The following is a 17,121-nucleotide window of genomic DNA, read 5'->3' on the forward strand; positions in this document are numbered from 1 at the left end:
ACGATTTCCCTTTCCCTTACTGGTCGTGACTATCGCACGAGAAAATGTCAAATATTCGAAAAATAAAAGATTCGAAAAGATTTCTACCTGGTGAAGACGGGCGAGCGATTCACGAGGAGTAGAGCAGACCGAAGCGTTATCCGTGTGTAATATTTGCGCCAGACTACGACTGTTCCTGTTCCAGCCACCAGAGGGCACTATCGAGTTGATATCCTTTTGAACAAAACGGTGTCCTCGCTAGCCTGTCGGTGTCCGCGAAATCGTAATGGAATGTTACCGAACGGGGGTCGCTTTAATCAGGATACATGAGATGTAAAGGGGAAAACTAAGCATTCACCGAAAGCTTTTCCCAAAGCTTTACTTCGTCACATTGCTACTAACAACTCCCCTGGAGGAAAACGTACAAAACTCCCCTTTTCGTCGTCCGGTAATGAGGAGTGTCACTTGAGTAGGTAAGTATTGAAAACGAAAACTGATGTAGACTTTGTTAATCTTATGGATAAAAGATGATTCGATTGTATGGAGTAGAAAGGGGGGAAAGCTGTAAGCCGATCCCCGACACGCTCCCATCACGACGAGTCTGAAAGGAGCGGCATGGTGATTGCTCGGTACTAGCTAAGTACTACAAACGTATAGCACGAAAAGCTCGCTCGGGGAGTATAGCAAGAGCGTAGAATGAAGCTCTACCGGGGATGTCGATTAATAGTGTGTATAAAAGTGTGTATCAAATAGCATATTCTAGTTGTAAGCGTCCGCGTCCGGTTCGATTGCTTCTAAATCCGATTAGGGGGTATTGACTCAGTTCTCGCTGCTGCCAGCGGCTTCGGAGGCATCCTTCGTCGCTGTTGCCGTACTGACGAGGGAACGTTTCATCAGATACCAAGTAAGCAGCTGCAGAAGTAATCCGATGACTACAAAAACGATCGTCTTTACGCGAAGCGAGGATGAGAGAAAACCGAGCGGTCCGTCAGGCACTCGCTGCCTCGGCGGGGCCCAATGTATCTTGTCCATGTCGACCTGCAGCTTGCAGAGCTTCTTCGAGTGTTCCTCCAACTTTTTGTTGATATCGTCAAGCGTTTGCATGATTCTAAAAGCAAAAAGAGATCGAATGATTAGCAGCTACTGTAGGGTCCTCCTGCAAGGGGTCGCCGTTACCTTGTGCTAGAAAGTACGGTGTCATGGTCGTTCGAGTGACTAGAGTCCGAGTTTGGATCATTCAGATCGGGTGTGGATGTATTGGATGAAATTTTCCGTGCCTTGAGCGCACCGGAACGCTTCTTGCGTAGCGAACCGCGTGAATCCGCCTGCAGTATGTTGAGTGGGTCGGTGCTAACCACCGACGCCGTCCGTACCATCGGTGCCTGGTGGCGCGTCTTCGTCTGGATGCGATAGTTGCTCTCGTACTGGCGAAGATCGTTGCGCGGATCCCAAGGGCGTAGATCGGCAAACTTGTAGTGCCACTGGCCGGTCACAAAGTCCTGCTGGAAGAGCAGCGGCACCCACTCGGTACAGGTTGCTTTCCGCTCCTTTGCCGACATGCGCTGCGTTTCCTCGAGGGCCGTTTTCTCCTCGGTCGCTCCGACCTGGTCGTCTCGGTGGATGGCGGCCGAGACGTGCTGCCACAACCGCTCCGACTCATTCGTACCTTGCGACTCCATCGGCACAGTGAACCGCTTCAACCGCTTTCCCTTTATGTCCGGCGTCGGATTGAACAGCAACGACTCTTCACCCGTCCGTGAGTCCTTTATCCGGATCTCACCGTCCCAGTGACCGTTTATATTCGCCAGTGTTTCCTTGCCAAGCTTCAGCTTGCCAACAACCAGATTCGTGTACTCGTTGCCACCAAGGAACGGTTTCAGTTTGAACTCCAACTCCGTCTTGTAGCCAGTGTTCTCGCACTCGATCGTCACCTTCCCGCCCAGCTCCATCGACAGCGTCCCCATCAAAATTCCCTTGCAATGCGCGTACGGCACGGTAAGGGTGTAGCTTTCACCACGCGGCAACAGCGTCAACGTGGCCACTCCCTCCAGGATCGCCGACGTGCTGTTGCCGTAGAACTTCGACTTCGCCAGGATACTGCAGCTGATGCAGAACCCATCCTGCCGATTGGTGACGTAGAACACGGACACGGGCGGATGATGCGTTACCTGCTCGGCAATGTAGAACGTCCGGCTGCCATTATCATGCTGCCAGTAGCACCGGAACGTTTCGCCCAGTATCGGGTTGTACGGCTTTTTCAACCCCTTCGGTTTCTTATAGAACCCGGACAGATACCACTGGACGACGGTTTTCATTCGCGTGAACGGATCGTCCTCCAGTACGGCCTGCGACAGGATATCCGCATGGTAGTACGAGTCGGCCAACTTATCGAGGAACGAGCGAGGCTCCAGGATGAACGTTGGCAGGACCACCTTGCTCAGGTCCATCCCGGGCCGGACCTGCTTCACCAGGAACCAGATCAAACTCTTATGCTCTTCCGGCAACTCTTCCACCTGCTCACCGGCCTGCAAGAGGAAATGAGGGTAAAGAAATAATCAATAAAGAAGTTCAATCGAACTGAAATGTCTTATCTAATAACATGCAATAACACCTACCGCCCCAAACTCCTCCTCCGGTGAGTGTACGTACGGCGTTTCCGGGAACTCTTCCACGTCCATACCCTCGCCAAGATCCGACTCGGAGTCGGACTCTCCCGCCGACACCATTGTGCCCTGATCGGGCTGACTGTCGATATCCAAATCTGTGAATTGATACGAGAGCGAAAAAAAAATGTAAGTACCACATAAAAAGATCACCTTCGCATGTGTCCTGTAATCGAGCAAAGTAAATCGTAACCCCGAAAAAAATAAAATCCCACATTGATCGTCAGATATGCGGATAGTGATGCCGTGATCCTTCGAGAAGTCGGCCGGTGAGCTGCGCCTCCGCAGCTTCTCCGATCCGACCACCTGCATCCGGTTCGTGCCGTCGGACGGTTCCATCGTTCCACCACCGACGTGGTACGAGTTGCGACGCCGCTCGCCCGCCTTCCGCCGCGTGCCATCGGCAAACACGGCATCCTCATCGTCGTCGCCCTCGCCATCGTCGACCCGCAGCATCGCATGATGGTGCCCGATGTCGACCGAGCGCGACCGGAAGAGGTCGGGCGAATCGCGCAGATACCGCTCCCAGTGGGCCACCGCTAGGTAGAGCTGCTGAAAGATCGGTGTCGGTGAGGGGCAGGCGCTACGTGGGAGGGACTTTTCTATCGGTTCTACGCGCAGCCCGCGCTTGTCCGGTGGCGACGGGGGCAGATACTTGAGCAGGTAGTTCAAGTGTTCCTTCAAACGGGGCACTACACACGAATCCGACACGATTGTCGTGGGTATGTCAGGCAAGATTGCCATTGTTTTTTTGCGTTTCGGGAAGGAGGATTTTATGTTGATGCCAAATGGCGTACCACAAATGCGAATACGAACGAGGGATGATGAAGACCGTAAGGGCCGAAATTTGAGTGAATCCATTCAAGGGAAAACGTACGGTTTCAAATACGAGCAACGAGCAAAATACAACCACAACAACAACAACACACAAAGGGGATGAGCAAAAACGAAGGGAATCATTTAGAGGACGGAACACAGTTGACCGTAAATGTCCAGAATTCAACAAAGCGATGATGGCACGCGATGGGAACAGTATTATACAAGACAATTGATTTAAACACAGCATGAGCAGCAACATACAAAGTGGAAGTGGAAAATGTACGCAACGTTTTCGGTGGTAAGGTGTGGTTGGTAGAAGGTTTTCCGAAGGGGTTTCGGGGAAAATAGGAAGGAAAGAAAAAAGAACCATCCATTAGTCATTTTTCGCACACGACGAAAAGCCAGCGACGAGATGATAAAAGAGGTAAAAAAAATAACGAAACAGGAAAACTCTGACAAGCTGTCGCAACGAAGCAACCCACTCCCGGCGGGTCCCCAAACGCCACGCGCCACGTACCATGTTCGTCGAAGTGCTTCTCGTAGTCCGCCTCGGACCATTGCGTCTCGTGCGTGGTGCTCGAGGAACCACCCTCGGCCAGATTCGTATCGATGTTGGGCACCGAGCGCACGAGCAGCGCCGAGCAGCGCAACGACAGTTCCAGCGCGTCCATCCAGCACTTGCCGGCGGCCTGACTCGGGGCGCGGAAAATCAGATAGGACGTCGGGAGCGGCTGCACGACCGCCCCCATCGTTTCCTTGTCCGGGCCGCGGGGCGCCCAGATCGATTGGTCCAGCGGATGGAACAGCTTGAAGCAGAACCCATCCTTTTTGCTCGGCCGCTCGATCACCTGGCAGGAAGTTAGCAGAACGGTGCCGACCCAGTGGCTGCTCTTGGTTTTCGGGCTCTTGTAGATGAACAGCAGACCCGGCTTCAGCACGCACCAGAGCTTCGTCCAGGACTTTAGCGTCCCCCGAATCTGAAAAACACAAGATATTAGAGTAGAATATCAATCAATCCGGAGCCCTTTCTCGCTCCCACAGAAGTTCAACGGCCAGTGGAACAACACCGGTGACCGTGAACTCTCAAGCATTGCACTTACCTTGAGCCAGTCGGCAAGGACGATCACTGCCGGGTCCTGCAACGAGTTCAGCAGCTCCGACGCCACCCGCTTCTTCTCACGGCGATAGTTTTTGCGCTGCGCTTTGTACGACTCCTTTCGGTTCAGTTTGGCCGAGTCGTTCTGGAGGAAAAAAAGAAACCAAAGAGAGAAAGTACACCGATAAATAATGGGCTGGATTTTATGATTAATGTCCTTTTCCGCGAAGGCAAAGGCTTCGTCTATGTTGCCCACAAGGCAGCTCCTTTTATTTCCCTCACATTTTGTACCATCAAAGGAATGTGTTTCCTCGTGACCAACACGAAACAACCTACTTTATTGACGACTATAATTATTCTGTCTCGCGACGAATGCCGGGGGTTGGGCGAATGGTACACAACATACGAACAACGTCCCACACACCCAAATTGACCCGACCGGCCGACCGATTGTTTGACATCAGGACCGTAAACCGGGCTCAAGCAGTTCGACGCCAGACAGAAACACTATTTGAATGGCTTAATCGTCGGCCTTCGGAAGGTTCTCGGTACGTACGTCCGGCCGTAACGTTTCATTATTTTATCGAACGCCAAGAAAACGCCGGTAACGCCGGTTCAAGGTAAACACACACACACACACCGCACACCCGGGGGTTACGTCAGTCAGTCAATGGAGAGGTAACGCCACCCGAGGGACACATTCGATTCGAGACCGTCCACAAAGGCTTGCAGCAAGAGCAAGAGTAAAACGGAAAGGACGACCCTCCGTGCCATTTCTTTATCTTATTTGCCAAAGAAAATGCCATTTTCTTCTCCGCTCAAAGCAACGACGGTAAGGTGAGACCCTTTTTCGCACTTCGCAAAGGACAACAAAAACCCGAACCCGGTGCGAAGGTGTCCAGAGTGCCGGAAGGCTTCGAAGTGAGCGGGGCAGCAACTGCTTAAGCAAGCAAACCTAGCACCACCCTTCATCCTATGGCCGGGCCGTATGTGTTATTCAAACAATGCGGCCACCGTTCCACCGGCGTGTGTCTGCCTTAACCTCACACGGTGTCCGCCTTCGGCAGAGGAGTTAAACGGTGCCGACCGAGCGATGGTGTAACATCGAACACGCGGGGGCCATTACTTCCAATTACACAACATCCCGACCTCGACGAAAGCCTCCCAAACCCCCCCCCCCCCCCCCTCCCCCCCATTACCCTGGGAACTCACGAATGGATTCTGAAGGTTCTTCTTCGTCCGTACAAGCACACAGACCAGAAGCGCAAGAGCCGAGTAAGAATTTATTGATTATCCTGTGCGCTCTAACGATGGCTTACACACTAGAGGGACCAACCACCACGTACGCGTTGCCCCCACGGGGACTATTTGGAGGGAAATGGGATTCTCGCAAAGATTCTTTTCAAAAGGATTTCAACCTAAACGAGAGCAAATTTGAGGCAAATCCTGGATGAATATTCTGATATAGGACCTAACTGGTAGAACGTGTTGTTCTTAAAGAAGGATAATTTCCTCTGTCTCAGAACAACAGGAGCAGGAAAACAAATGTAAAATTTAAAAGGTAGTTGAGATTAGGAACTATTTACGAATGGCTGCAAGAAATTTAAATTCACATACGTCGTCCTCCAAATTCAAAGAATGTTCCATAAAAAATGCGAAAGTTTTCAATGCTTATTTTTAAGTAGCTTGAAACATTATTTTTACCATTCTCATGTGTGTGTGTAATCATCTGGTAGTAAACTCTGAAACGATGTCACCAAAACAGTGGTTCTCGAGTAATAAAGTTGAGAAAAATGTTCACAAAGGAGATAGCGACTAATTTACTGCCACTAGTCATTTTATAATAGTACAAATAAGCACCGTGACGCACCTCGAAAAGGACTCAAGCGTGGCTGACGAAAAACATGGAACTTTGGGCAATTACACTTGACCTCCCAACTGCCCGGGTTTGACCCTTACGATTAAGCAATATAGGGTTATGTTCAGGTTAAGGCCTGAGAACGTTTAGCCCCATTGTTGGATCCCTGACAGCTTCAATTGGCAAGGGATGGATCTCGAAAACTGACTCATACATTGAGAAGGTATGCTGTCGATTCCATCCCCGTTTGGAGAAGCTAATCGAGAAAAATGGTAAACCTACTGAGTAATGTAATCATTAAAGGCTTAAAAAACGATTCCTTAACAAAAATTATTTAATTGTTTTTATAATTTTTTATAAAACAAAAGATTTGAATCCAAGGTATTTCGTATTAGTTTTCGTATTTTTTATGGCATATACTTTAGATACAAGTACTATTTTAAAAATGTAAGCAACAATGGGTTCATTGTTCAAAGGTGTGAACAAATCTTCCAGCCACCCTTGCTGTCAAATGGACTCTCCCGGTATGCCTAGTATCAAAGCACGCCCTGGATAACCATGATAGCGCGCCCCCAACCACATCCACCACGCGTCTGTAGGTCGTACACGCTGCTGCTGGTAGTTGATGATACTTTAATTTCATTACACTACTCAGTGTTTCGCTGCCGAGGCGCGTATGAATTTCATAACCTTACCATCCGCAAAGACCGAGACACAGAGCCTTCCAGCTATGCCTCGATACCACAAGCAGTGGATGGCAGTGGAAGCCCGCTGGTGTCGTTCCATTTATCCGGGTACGCTTTCAAGCTGCCACCCGAGTTGAAAAGACTTTAAACGATGTCCTGATGGTAACGAGGATTACGTAATATCTGTTTTCTGCAAGAAAACCTCCAAAGCAACGGTGGGAAACTCGAGAAGGGGCCGCGTCTAGGTGGCTATCAAATCAGTGCAGCAGCAATCGTTCCGGCCACCACCGCAAAAGGCTCGTCGCAAACGCAACTCATCATCATCGTCATCGTCATCATCATTGAAGGGGGTTCATAAGGAAGGTTTTCTTCTATACGCGGCCAGCAGTTCGCGTGGCAGGTGCGTGCCGGCGGTCCATAAATTAGGGCAACGACAACGATTATACAAAAGACTTCTCCTCCGTTTATGCTGCCTTTAATGGTCTTGCGCAAAAATGATATTGTTTCCTGTTTCCCCGGTGTCCACTTTTCCGTTCCGCACGCGACAGAACACAATCGAACACAGGCACCGCTGGAGGGAGCAACGGCGAAAAACACTGTACGTTCTTGAGGTTTTGGGGGGTCTAAGAAAGAACCCACGGCACGCGAAGGTGGACCGGCAGCAAAAGGAGCTTTCATTACACGAAGCATTGCATATTTTCAGGCACTAATCTTTCGACGCGCAACGTTGGTTTTTCGTTCTTCGGCACGCGAAAATCTTCACCTAACAAAACAAGCGCGCTAATTACGATCGCTTCATTATTAGCGGGGGGGGGGAAGGACCAGCTGGGACCAACTATCACTGTTGTGTTTTTATTATGCAGCAATAAAATTTCCCATTTCATATGGTAAGTAAACGAAATGGCCAGGCCTTTGGGTCACCCACGGCGTACGGGGTTTTTTGCTACTAATAAATAGAAAGTTTTTAACGAAGACTACAACTATTTTCCCATAAAGGAGCTTTATTTAGGATGCCAACAGCCGGTGCATTATCGACCAAAACTCAAAGAATGGTTAGACAACAAATATATGGCTGGAATTGAGGTTTTTGGTTCGGTAAATATAAATGGAAAAAAAAATGTATTTCCACAAATACAGAAAGTTCCTGAAGCGTTGCTACGGAAAATGAATTTTTCATATTAACAAAATGATGAATTAATAATATTTCGTAGAATCCATCAAGTGTATACTTTTAGTTGAATTTGAAAATTTAGCTGATGCCATAAACCCGTCACAATGACGTAACTCAGGGGTCGGCATACATTTCCTTAAAAGGGCCAGATGATTAAAAGGAAACCGAAAACGCGTGCCGGATACCACAAACGATGATTTAATATTGTCAAATTAGTATCTTTTTGAATGAAGTATCAACTTTCTTAGTAATAAAGTTACATAAAAAAGTGATAAAAGATAAAATATTTGAAATTTTATCGTTAAACTGTTCTAACTAATTTTGTTTATTTTTTCAACATATATCAGCAACACCTTAGTTCAACAATTTTAATATTCATTTTTGGGAAGAAAACAAACCTGACACCGTACACAAATCCGATAAAAATTTAGATAGGTTTTTTGGACGGATTTGCCGATCCCTGACGTAACTGATAGATGCACAGGAAAGTCCAGGCGTTTTCCCAGAAATCAAATAGATGCAAAAAACTCTATAAAACAGACAAATAAAACTAAATAACATGAAACACGAACACGATGAATAACGAAACGAAATCACAAGAATTTGTTTATTATTATTTTGTATAATTGAAACGAAACCTGCTCATTCTTTTTGTGGAAAAACACAATTCTCAAGCGGGTAAAAAAGCAACGGTGTACATTGCGACGTCAACTTAGACCATTTATTATTTAGTATGCAAAATGTCCTGTGGTCATACTTGAACAAAGCAGTAAACTATCCACTGAAATATTTGTTTCTGTTTTGCATCTGGTGGACATGAATACTGTGTGCATTCCGACGTGCATGCACATTTTGTAAAACCCGAACCATCTGCCAACTTTTCGTGCCCATAGAATCTACGTCAATTAAAACGCAATAAAACAGAATATACCATACACGTGGTGGATCGTTCACTTTGCCCTTCACAAACGATTTTCTACTGTTTTATTCACATTCTCCCATGTCAATCAAATGCACAACCAGCGGATCGGTTCGCTAGCGCGGTGGCGTGTTGCAGGCTATAAACTAAGCGAATTTCAGGACGTGATTGTGTTTCCGTCCACCAAACATTGTGATAGCTTCACGAGGATGATGGGTCCCACCATAATTAATTATTCCTCTGGGTAAGTCGTTGCAAAAAGACACCTCCATATTAGGCCCGGTTGCGACGGTAATGATCGTGCATTCAGATTTAGGAATTCGTGCCCCGATGCAGTTGGAACGGATGTGGTCTAAATCTCTGATCGGACGCCATCTACATTTTCTCGTCGCATGAACGAACGATCCAAAACCCCAAAACCCCTGTTATCCTTTCTTTCCGCCAATAAATTAGTTCTACTCACCTTGTCGGGGAAGCCGGACTCGATCTTTGGGCTGTTGTCGTTCCATCCCGAGATTCCTAGAAAGAATTTCATAATTCATACAGTCTGCTTCGTGGTTGGGTTGAGTTCGGGGTGGTGGCGCGTCGTACGCCACACGGTTGACGTGTTTGGTATCTACAATTATTGTTTTCCTCCCTCCTTCTCTAAGACACGTTTTTGCTTTCTATTCGGCGTTGTGCCACTTTGGCCACTTTTGCCAACCTCGGTGCGCAACTCTGAGCTGTCGTGTTGTTGTCAGCGATAAATATATATATATAGGAAGCGGTAGTGGTTTGGTGGCTTTCATCTCTCTACAAACATGCTACACGGGTGGCGCCCGTACACACAAGCACACAAGTACACACACACGACTAGACATTAAAACGACGGCATCGGCGGCAAAAATCTCTCATTACGTTCATCCCGCGGACCACTAGGATCAGAGGCCGTTATCTGACATCGCGGGGTTTTTAGCGCTGTCTTCCCGCGTCACGTTCTCTTGCCGGGCGGAACAATTATAACCAACCAACCAAGTGTTGGCCTACAGCAATTAACATAGAAACATTCAAATTTATCCACAGCCGCGCAAACTGGAGGATCCGGTTTGATGTTGCTTGTATTCCACCACTCGCATTGAGCAATCACAAAAGTTCAACAAAACAAACAATCTAGTATCATTGCTACGGCATCTAACGTTTGCAAACACAGGTTGTTAGCAGGAACTACACTTATTAGAAGGCACTAGCTCTACGAGGTTTCAAAAGGGAAAAAGAGTGAGAGATCAAATCATAAGCCAACTCTAATCATCCATCCATTATCACACACGTACACACAAACGCATACAGCTATTTTTTTTTATTTTCTTCTACAATTCTAAACAAACATTCATCACAATTCCAAAGCGGAGTCTACGTTCTAGTCCAACGCCACAACTTATCACTTCTGATTCGGTATACCGTCGTTATCGTTATTGCAACCTTCGTGGGATTTTTCCATAATGCTTCAACGTAAACACCAAGGGAGAGAGAAAGAGAGGGAGAGTGAACAAGTAGCATATATTTTGGTTAGCGAGAGATAAGAATTTCACGGAACCAGAATTTCGGCCAATTTAAATCACGTAACACCCGGCGTATTTTCATCCGATGGTTAATTTGTTGTTCACCGCGTAAGCCGGCGCACGCACACACACACGGACCTGTGTTTGGTCTTCGGTTCTGGCCTTTTGCGTTGTTGTGCCCGCATGATCGTGACCTACGATCAACGCCAGTTCAACGTACAGCATCCACTATCAACCGTCATTTCAAACCTACGCAGCTGGTTTCCGGTTCTTTCGCGTCTGTCGTCTCCCTTTCTCTCTCTTTCTTTGCATTTCGTCCCCCTTTTTCTCGGTTATGATCAATTAGTAAAACTCCCGGACGTACGAGCGGGTAGGCGTTCGACACCACGCACAGCATCTACCGAAAGATAAACCTCCTACACAGAACCACAAGGCAACGACTGTGTTGCTGTTTTTCCCTCCAAACGAATTCTGCCAAAGTTTGCCTCCCAAACACACTGTCTAATGGGCAGAGGCCCTTGTCACACTGACTCGATTCGACGGATCTTGTACGATCCTCCCCCCGCTGGCGGAACGCGCAATATAAAGCCGCTACCCCCAGGGGTGGCGTCAACACTTTGTGTCACATTCGTTTCACGGCGAGCCGAGCGTTAACATTCCTCCTGGCGTGCCGAGCAACAAAACAAAACAACCACCCCATGGTTGGGGGAGTCGCTGGGAGGGTGGTTTCGTCAACGATCGCAAGTTTTAAAATTAACCATGGCGAGCCCATCTGCCCCCATCGCCATTCGATGACAAACGTTTCGGAGAGGCCGGGAACAAAAAAAATAAACACTAAACTACACTCTCTCATGCCACAAACACACATGGTGGCGCAGATGACGCACGGGTGTTATTTTATTAATTTTTTTTTCTTCTTCTATATTGCCCCAACCCGGCACACAACGCAGACATTTTTGTCCGACATGAAACCACTTGAGAAAGATAAGTTATTAAAAAGTATTAAAAAATTTTCTCCAACGTTGAGCCAACCACCGGAACCGCTCTCGGGTGGTTGACCGTCACTCGAACACCACTTTTTCATCATCAAGTGCATGATCCGATGCACACTTTCTCCGGAGGGGGCCGGTGAGAGGGAAACACACTTTGACACATGATCACGGTGCACGACGAACGCCGGTGGATCCCGTTGCACCCGAAATTCAAGGGCTCCGAACCGGAAAAGCACCCAAACAAATATGCACCCACTTTGGCACACCCGAAAGGCGAGCGAGCGCGGATTCCTGAACTACCCCTCGAACGGTCGCCAGTGGACTAGAACAACGGTCCGTTAGAAAGCCGTCCGCGGACCGCCGGTCAGTTCGGCCACTCACGTGAAGGCGGCCGGAAAGGAGCGGATGGTGCACGCAAGAACGGCGCACGATATGGCGCACACACTACCACCACACACCGACGCCTAGACCCGACCACAACGACGACGTGCACGACGACGACGACAACACCGACGATTGGCCCGCCGAGCGGAAGCGCGGCTATTGGTGGTGCGATATCGATGCGTTTCGATATGGCTGGGACAGAGTGAGCCACACAACCCTTCCCCCGATGAAAGCGATGAAATCGAAAGCGCCAGCCAACCTCGACGCTGCAACGCAATGTTGAAGTGCGCCAACGCAAACACGATAAAAAAAAACACACGGCGCCCGTCTTACAACAAACCGGCGGATTCCGTTTCGAAACCCAACACATCGTGGAGCCCAACACCCATTGCCATAAGGGCCTCCGGCGGCAGGGAATGCGACAGTTTTGGCCGCACCACTAATCGACGGTTAATTACCATATGACCGCCACACCAGCGGCTTCGTCCAACTTTCTTGGTGCCTAAAGTGGCACCCGGCGGTCATGAATATTGCAGTGCACCCCGTGATCGTGGTCGGAGGCAACGCGTAAGTGGAGTAAATTATACACCCGCGTGGTGAGGGGTCGCGGGGCGGTTACCAAGTTCTTTTTTACCCCTTCAAGCCTCCAAAACACCACCCGCCAGCAGCACACAAACACACACAGCGAAGCAAAGGGGTGGAGTTGCGATGCGGCGGAAGAGAAAGGGACGTGAATTTATTTCTACATGAAGCGATTTACAAGATGTTGCCCCTAGCCCGAAGGCCGGCGTGCTACTAAAAACTTCAGTCGATAGGCAAATTATAAGGAGCGCGCCTAAATATAGGCTAAAAGGTAAACAAGCTACTAAACTTTGTCGATCACTTCCTACCATCCGATAATTCCTCAATTGATTCGAGTTAAATGCAATGAAATGAGGCAAACAGCAACATTTACAGCCCACCGCAACACGCTTTGTCTCTTAGTGCCGAATGATGTTAACTCGGCCACCAGCTAAGAACACACCGATTTTAACAAAAGAGTAGACAACTGTAACAAAACGGTTCGGTTACCACCAATTATTTGATTCGCAGTTGTTGCTGTTTAACTCGTTGACTGCCAAGCGTTTTTAGCACACTTTTATAGTACAATCTTTTTTAATAAAATTTGTTTATAACATTTATTAAACCGACGGATTGTTAAGGCTTTCCAAAGTATTGATATTAAATATTACAATTATTTTTATATTACATTTTCAATTATATATGAGTCAAAAACTATTTAGAACTAATGACAGCTAGCTATCAAAAATGATAGCCTTGACAATCAACGTGTTAAAATATGAATAAATGTTCATAAATTAGTATATTTTCATCTTCGCTTTTAAAGATCTATACCGTAGTAGATCCTTTATAAGTAACAGATGCTTTCAATTACATGGCAAAAATATTGAATTTTTGACAACCCGATGTATCATTTAGCTAACAAAAATTTTCAAGTAAAATACGAGTAAGGAGTCTACTCTGCTTCGGGCTGCATATTATTCATTTTCTTACCCCGCGTCCATACGGCATAGTAGCGTAGCGATTTTGACACTCCGTCGTAGTGTAAATGTTGGTCGAGAGGCCTTAGCCACGGCCATAAAAAATAGTTGACACTACGACGGAGTGTCAAAATCGCTACGCTACGATGCCGTGTGGACGCGGTCTACAAGAATTAGCATGTAGTGTTGTGCCTTATGAATCTTTTGGTGAGACTCATTCATATGAATCTTTCACCGGAGATTGATTCAGATGGATTCATGAATCTATTGAGATTCTTATCTTCAAACGTTTACGAATCTTTCCAACCCTTAATGACCCTTCATGAATCGTTCATGGATGTTTGACGTATCTCCATGATTCTTTCATAGGCGACCAAAAAAAAAAAGGGTCCTTCTACCCATTTTTTGCTCACCACTTTTCTTCAGTTGATGGATCTGTGAGATTCATGAATCTCTCATTAAAAGATCCATGCATCTCTAAAACGCAAACTATCATTTTAATTCATGAATCTGAATCTGAATTACACAGCTCTATTAGAATGCAGTTCATCAGCTACTGACCACAAATCGATCGTCCAATTGCGAAACAAATGAAATGCAATCAACAATTTATTCGTTTATTTATTCATTCGTTCATAAATCAATATATTCCGATCGATTAAAATTGGCTGCTGAAAGGCACTTCGATTTCAATTAGTGTACATTGAAGAAAACAAAGGGCATTCTTTTAATGAAAGTATGATAACAGGGTTATATTATCATGCCACAAAAACGAAACAACAAAAATGGATGCGATTTCGTGCAGAAGGAAGGGAAAATAAATGTGAAATAAATTTTCTCATCACGAAAGTGATCCAACTGTGTTCGACCGATGTGATCGTTCCACGACGATCGCGCTTTCTTCTACAAACTTCTCAACCTACGGAGGGCCGCACTGGTGGGCGTAAATTGCGCACATGAAGTGTATTAATAAACGTGTAAACAAAACTCCCACTCCGTCCGCTCGTATCATCATTATGATTATTTATCATCATCATCATCATCATCAGCGTCATCGTAGTCCATGGTCATGTCGTCGAAGAGAGCGGATAAAACGTCGCCACGGTCGAGGAAACGTCGAATGCGTGGAAAATGGGCCGGCTGTTTATAAATTCGGTTTTTTAAACTGACTCTCCCAACACTCACCCCACCGAAGGGTGAGGGCGTGGGGGCCGATGAATGTGTGTGTGACGTACGTGTCGCCTCATGGAACGAAAAAAAACACCAAATGTAATAAGCCGGTCACAGTCACGGTCATGATCAGCGTTTCTGCGGTGGCCACGTTGTAAAGCAATCTTGCTGCTGCACTTTCCACGACGGTTTCCCCCGTGAGCGTGCGGGGTGGAAAATGATAACCACGTACGGTGCAAGCAATCGCCCCGTTTACATCGACGGATGCCCGGAGTTCAAGGGTATTACTTTGTTCTATCGCCATCTGTGGCCTATTCGAACCGATGTGGGTGGGAATCGGATGCCGTTGCCATCCTCCCACTCACCTCGAAAGGTGACACTGTACCTACCCTTACACCCAGATCTTATCGCACAAGGTCGTCATTATCGTCACAGAACTACGCATCGCAGTGCAACACCGGTTGCTAATGACAGAGTAGGTGTAAATTGCACCGTGAACTACCGCTGGCAATGGGAATTGGCAACAGCTGCTGCAAAAGGTGATGCTACGTGGTGGCCACAGGGTGATGGACAGACATGCTAGCGGGCTAAGGAGGGCGTGCGGTGCCAGTGCCGGTTTCACTAAACGTGCGACGTGAAAAGCCGTCTAACACGGCGAAGGAGTACGAGGAGAAATGCGAAAAAATCAAACTGGGAAAAAATATCAACGTACCGTAGGCAGTACGGGTTGAACTCAAGCAGCGCCAATTGTAGTACCGATGGATTAGACCTAAGCAGGCGGCAACAAGGAAGGAAGGGAAGGTAAAACGGTAGCAAATGAAACGCAAGGGACGAAACAAAACTGGGCCTCGTACACATCTGGAAGTATCATGCCAAGAACGATTTCGCTATCGAACACCATCACCAGGAGGTAGGGAGGCATATCCCATCCGAGCTGGCCCTCTCACGATGACCTACCAACCAAAGCCACCGCAGTGGCATAAGGCAGAGGCAGCTGATGTGTGCCAGTGATTTCCCGCGATTCGCGATAAACGACGTGCGAGCCTCGCGTTGCAGCTGTCATTGGGTAAAACGGTGCAATATGAAGTGCTTGAAAGCACCGACCTGCTTCCGATGCAACGTGCAAGAGGCCGGAAACATTGATACACAACAACCTCGGAATTAGGAACGATGTACCATCCTTTATCCAATCAATGATTCTCTTGTGCTGCATTGCTTTTTAGTTGCTTTCCTAAGGGCTATAAAAACTCCTCTCCTCACTGTACATTGATGGCTTGGACCATGAGTCGATAGACTCTTTTAAAACAAAGTCTATACAACGGAGACGATATTAGGCGCATCGGGTAATCTTTATCTGATTTGAGATATTGAATGACTATTTATATGAGTCCTCGATATAAAGCGAAGAACATTTATCTATATATACAAAATTCTAAAAATTGGAACAAGATATAAAACTCTTGTGTCACGGTGTTGGTGATTAAACTCCTTCTAAAAGTCTGAATCATTTTTAATCAAACTTTGCACTTATGTTTCATAGGCATGAGAATAGGTTTTTTACTAAATCTCATGTCCAACAATAACATAGTTTTTTAATAAATTACGATTTTCTATCGCCATATATTGGTTTGTTTGTTTACATTCGGGACTGACATATGAAGTATAATCTCAACTCGTAAGTATAAACAGTCACAGCAGCTTGTCTTTTCAAAGAGCAAAAGTTGATTTCGAACAGATCGGTTTTTCAGTAACAAGAAAAATAAATTGTCGGTAAAAATTACAAATTTTGTTAAGTTTTGGTATTTTTGACGTACAGTTAATGAATGCAAACAATGAAGCAAAAACATGCAAATGTTGAAGAGTTAAACTTTAAGATACGAAACTTGAGATTGATTTGATATAATATATTTTCATCGATCCAGTTTCCAACTCCCACGAAGCTGTAAGTTATCCGACCGAGTTTTTCAATTCTTTGATTTTTACAGTGCATGGCACCTATAGTTGTAGTGTTGTTAAAAGCCAAATATTTTCAACAGTTTTTTGTCGTTCAAAACATCTTTACCCGAGCCAGCTAGCTGTATATAGAACAAAATTAAGGGGAAACTTAAGGGTTCAAAAGTTTGTGCGTAGGACATATAAAATATTAGACGCATTGAACCCTCGAGATGGAGTTTCCTACATTTGGCCTACGAGATACTCAGTTCAGACTTCTACTCCCACATCTTTTTGTGCAGTCTCTCATACTCTACTAATGACCACTACCACACCGAAAGAAACCACAAACATTAATACATAATCGATATAA

At 46.5% G+C, this 17,121-nt stretch overlaps 1 protein-coding gene across 1 annotated transcript in view; it reads right to left on the reverse strand.

The window, feature by feature from the left end:
* Positions 1 to 605: 605 nt before the first annotated feature.
* LOC131286019 (oxysterol-binding protein-related protein 8) overlaps positions 606 to 17,121 on the reverse strand; it is a 29,504-nt gene continuing 12,988 nt past the window's right edge. The window contains exons 3-9 of the mRNA XM_058314877.1: positions 9,655 to 9,710; positions 4,562 to 4,702; positions 3,979 to 4,438; positions 2,858 to 3,334; positions 2,595 to 2,740; positions 1,156 to 2,504; positions 606 to 1,087 (exon numbers count right to left, since the gene is read on the reverse strand). Of these exons, the coding sequence (XP_058170860.1) occupies positions 799 to 1,087; positions 1,156 to 2,504; positions 2,595 to 2,740; positions 2,858 to 3,334; positions 3,979 to 4,438; positions 4,562 to 4,702; positions 9,655 to 9,710 (2,918 nt within the window). The 3' untranslated portion in view covers positions 606 to 798. The remainder of the gene's footprint in view (positions 1,088 to 1,155; positions 2,505 to 2,594; positions 2,741 to 2,857; positions 3,335 to 3,978; positions 4,439 to 4,561; positions 4,703 to 9,654; positions 9,711 to 17,121) is intronic.

This window comes from Anopheles ziemanni, chromosome 3 (genome assembly GCF_943734765.1).
Source record: "Anopheles ziemanni chromosome 3, idAnoZiCoDA_A2_x.2, whole genome shotgun sequence".
NCBI classification, from domain to species: domain Eukaryota; kingdom Metazoa; phylum Arthropoda; class Insecta; order Diptera; family Culicidae; genus Anopheles; species Anopheles ziemanni.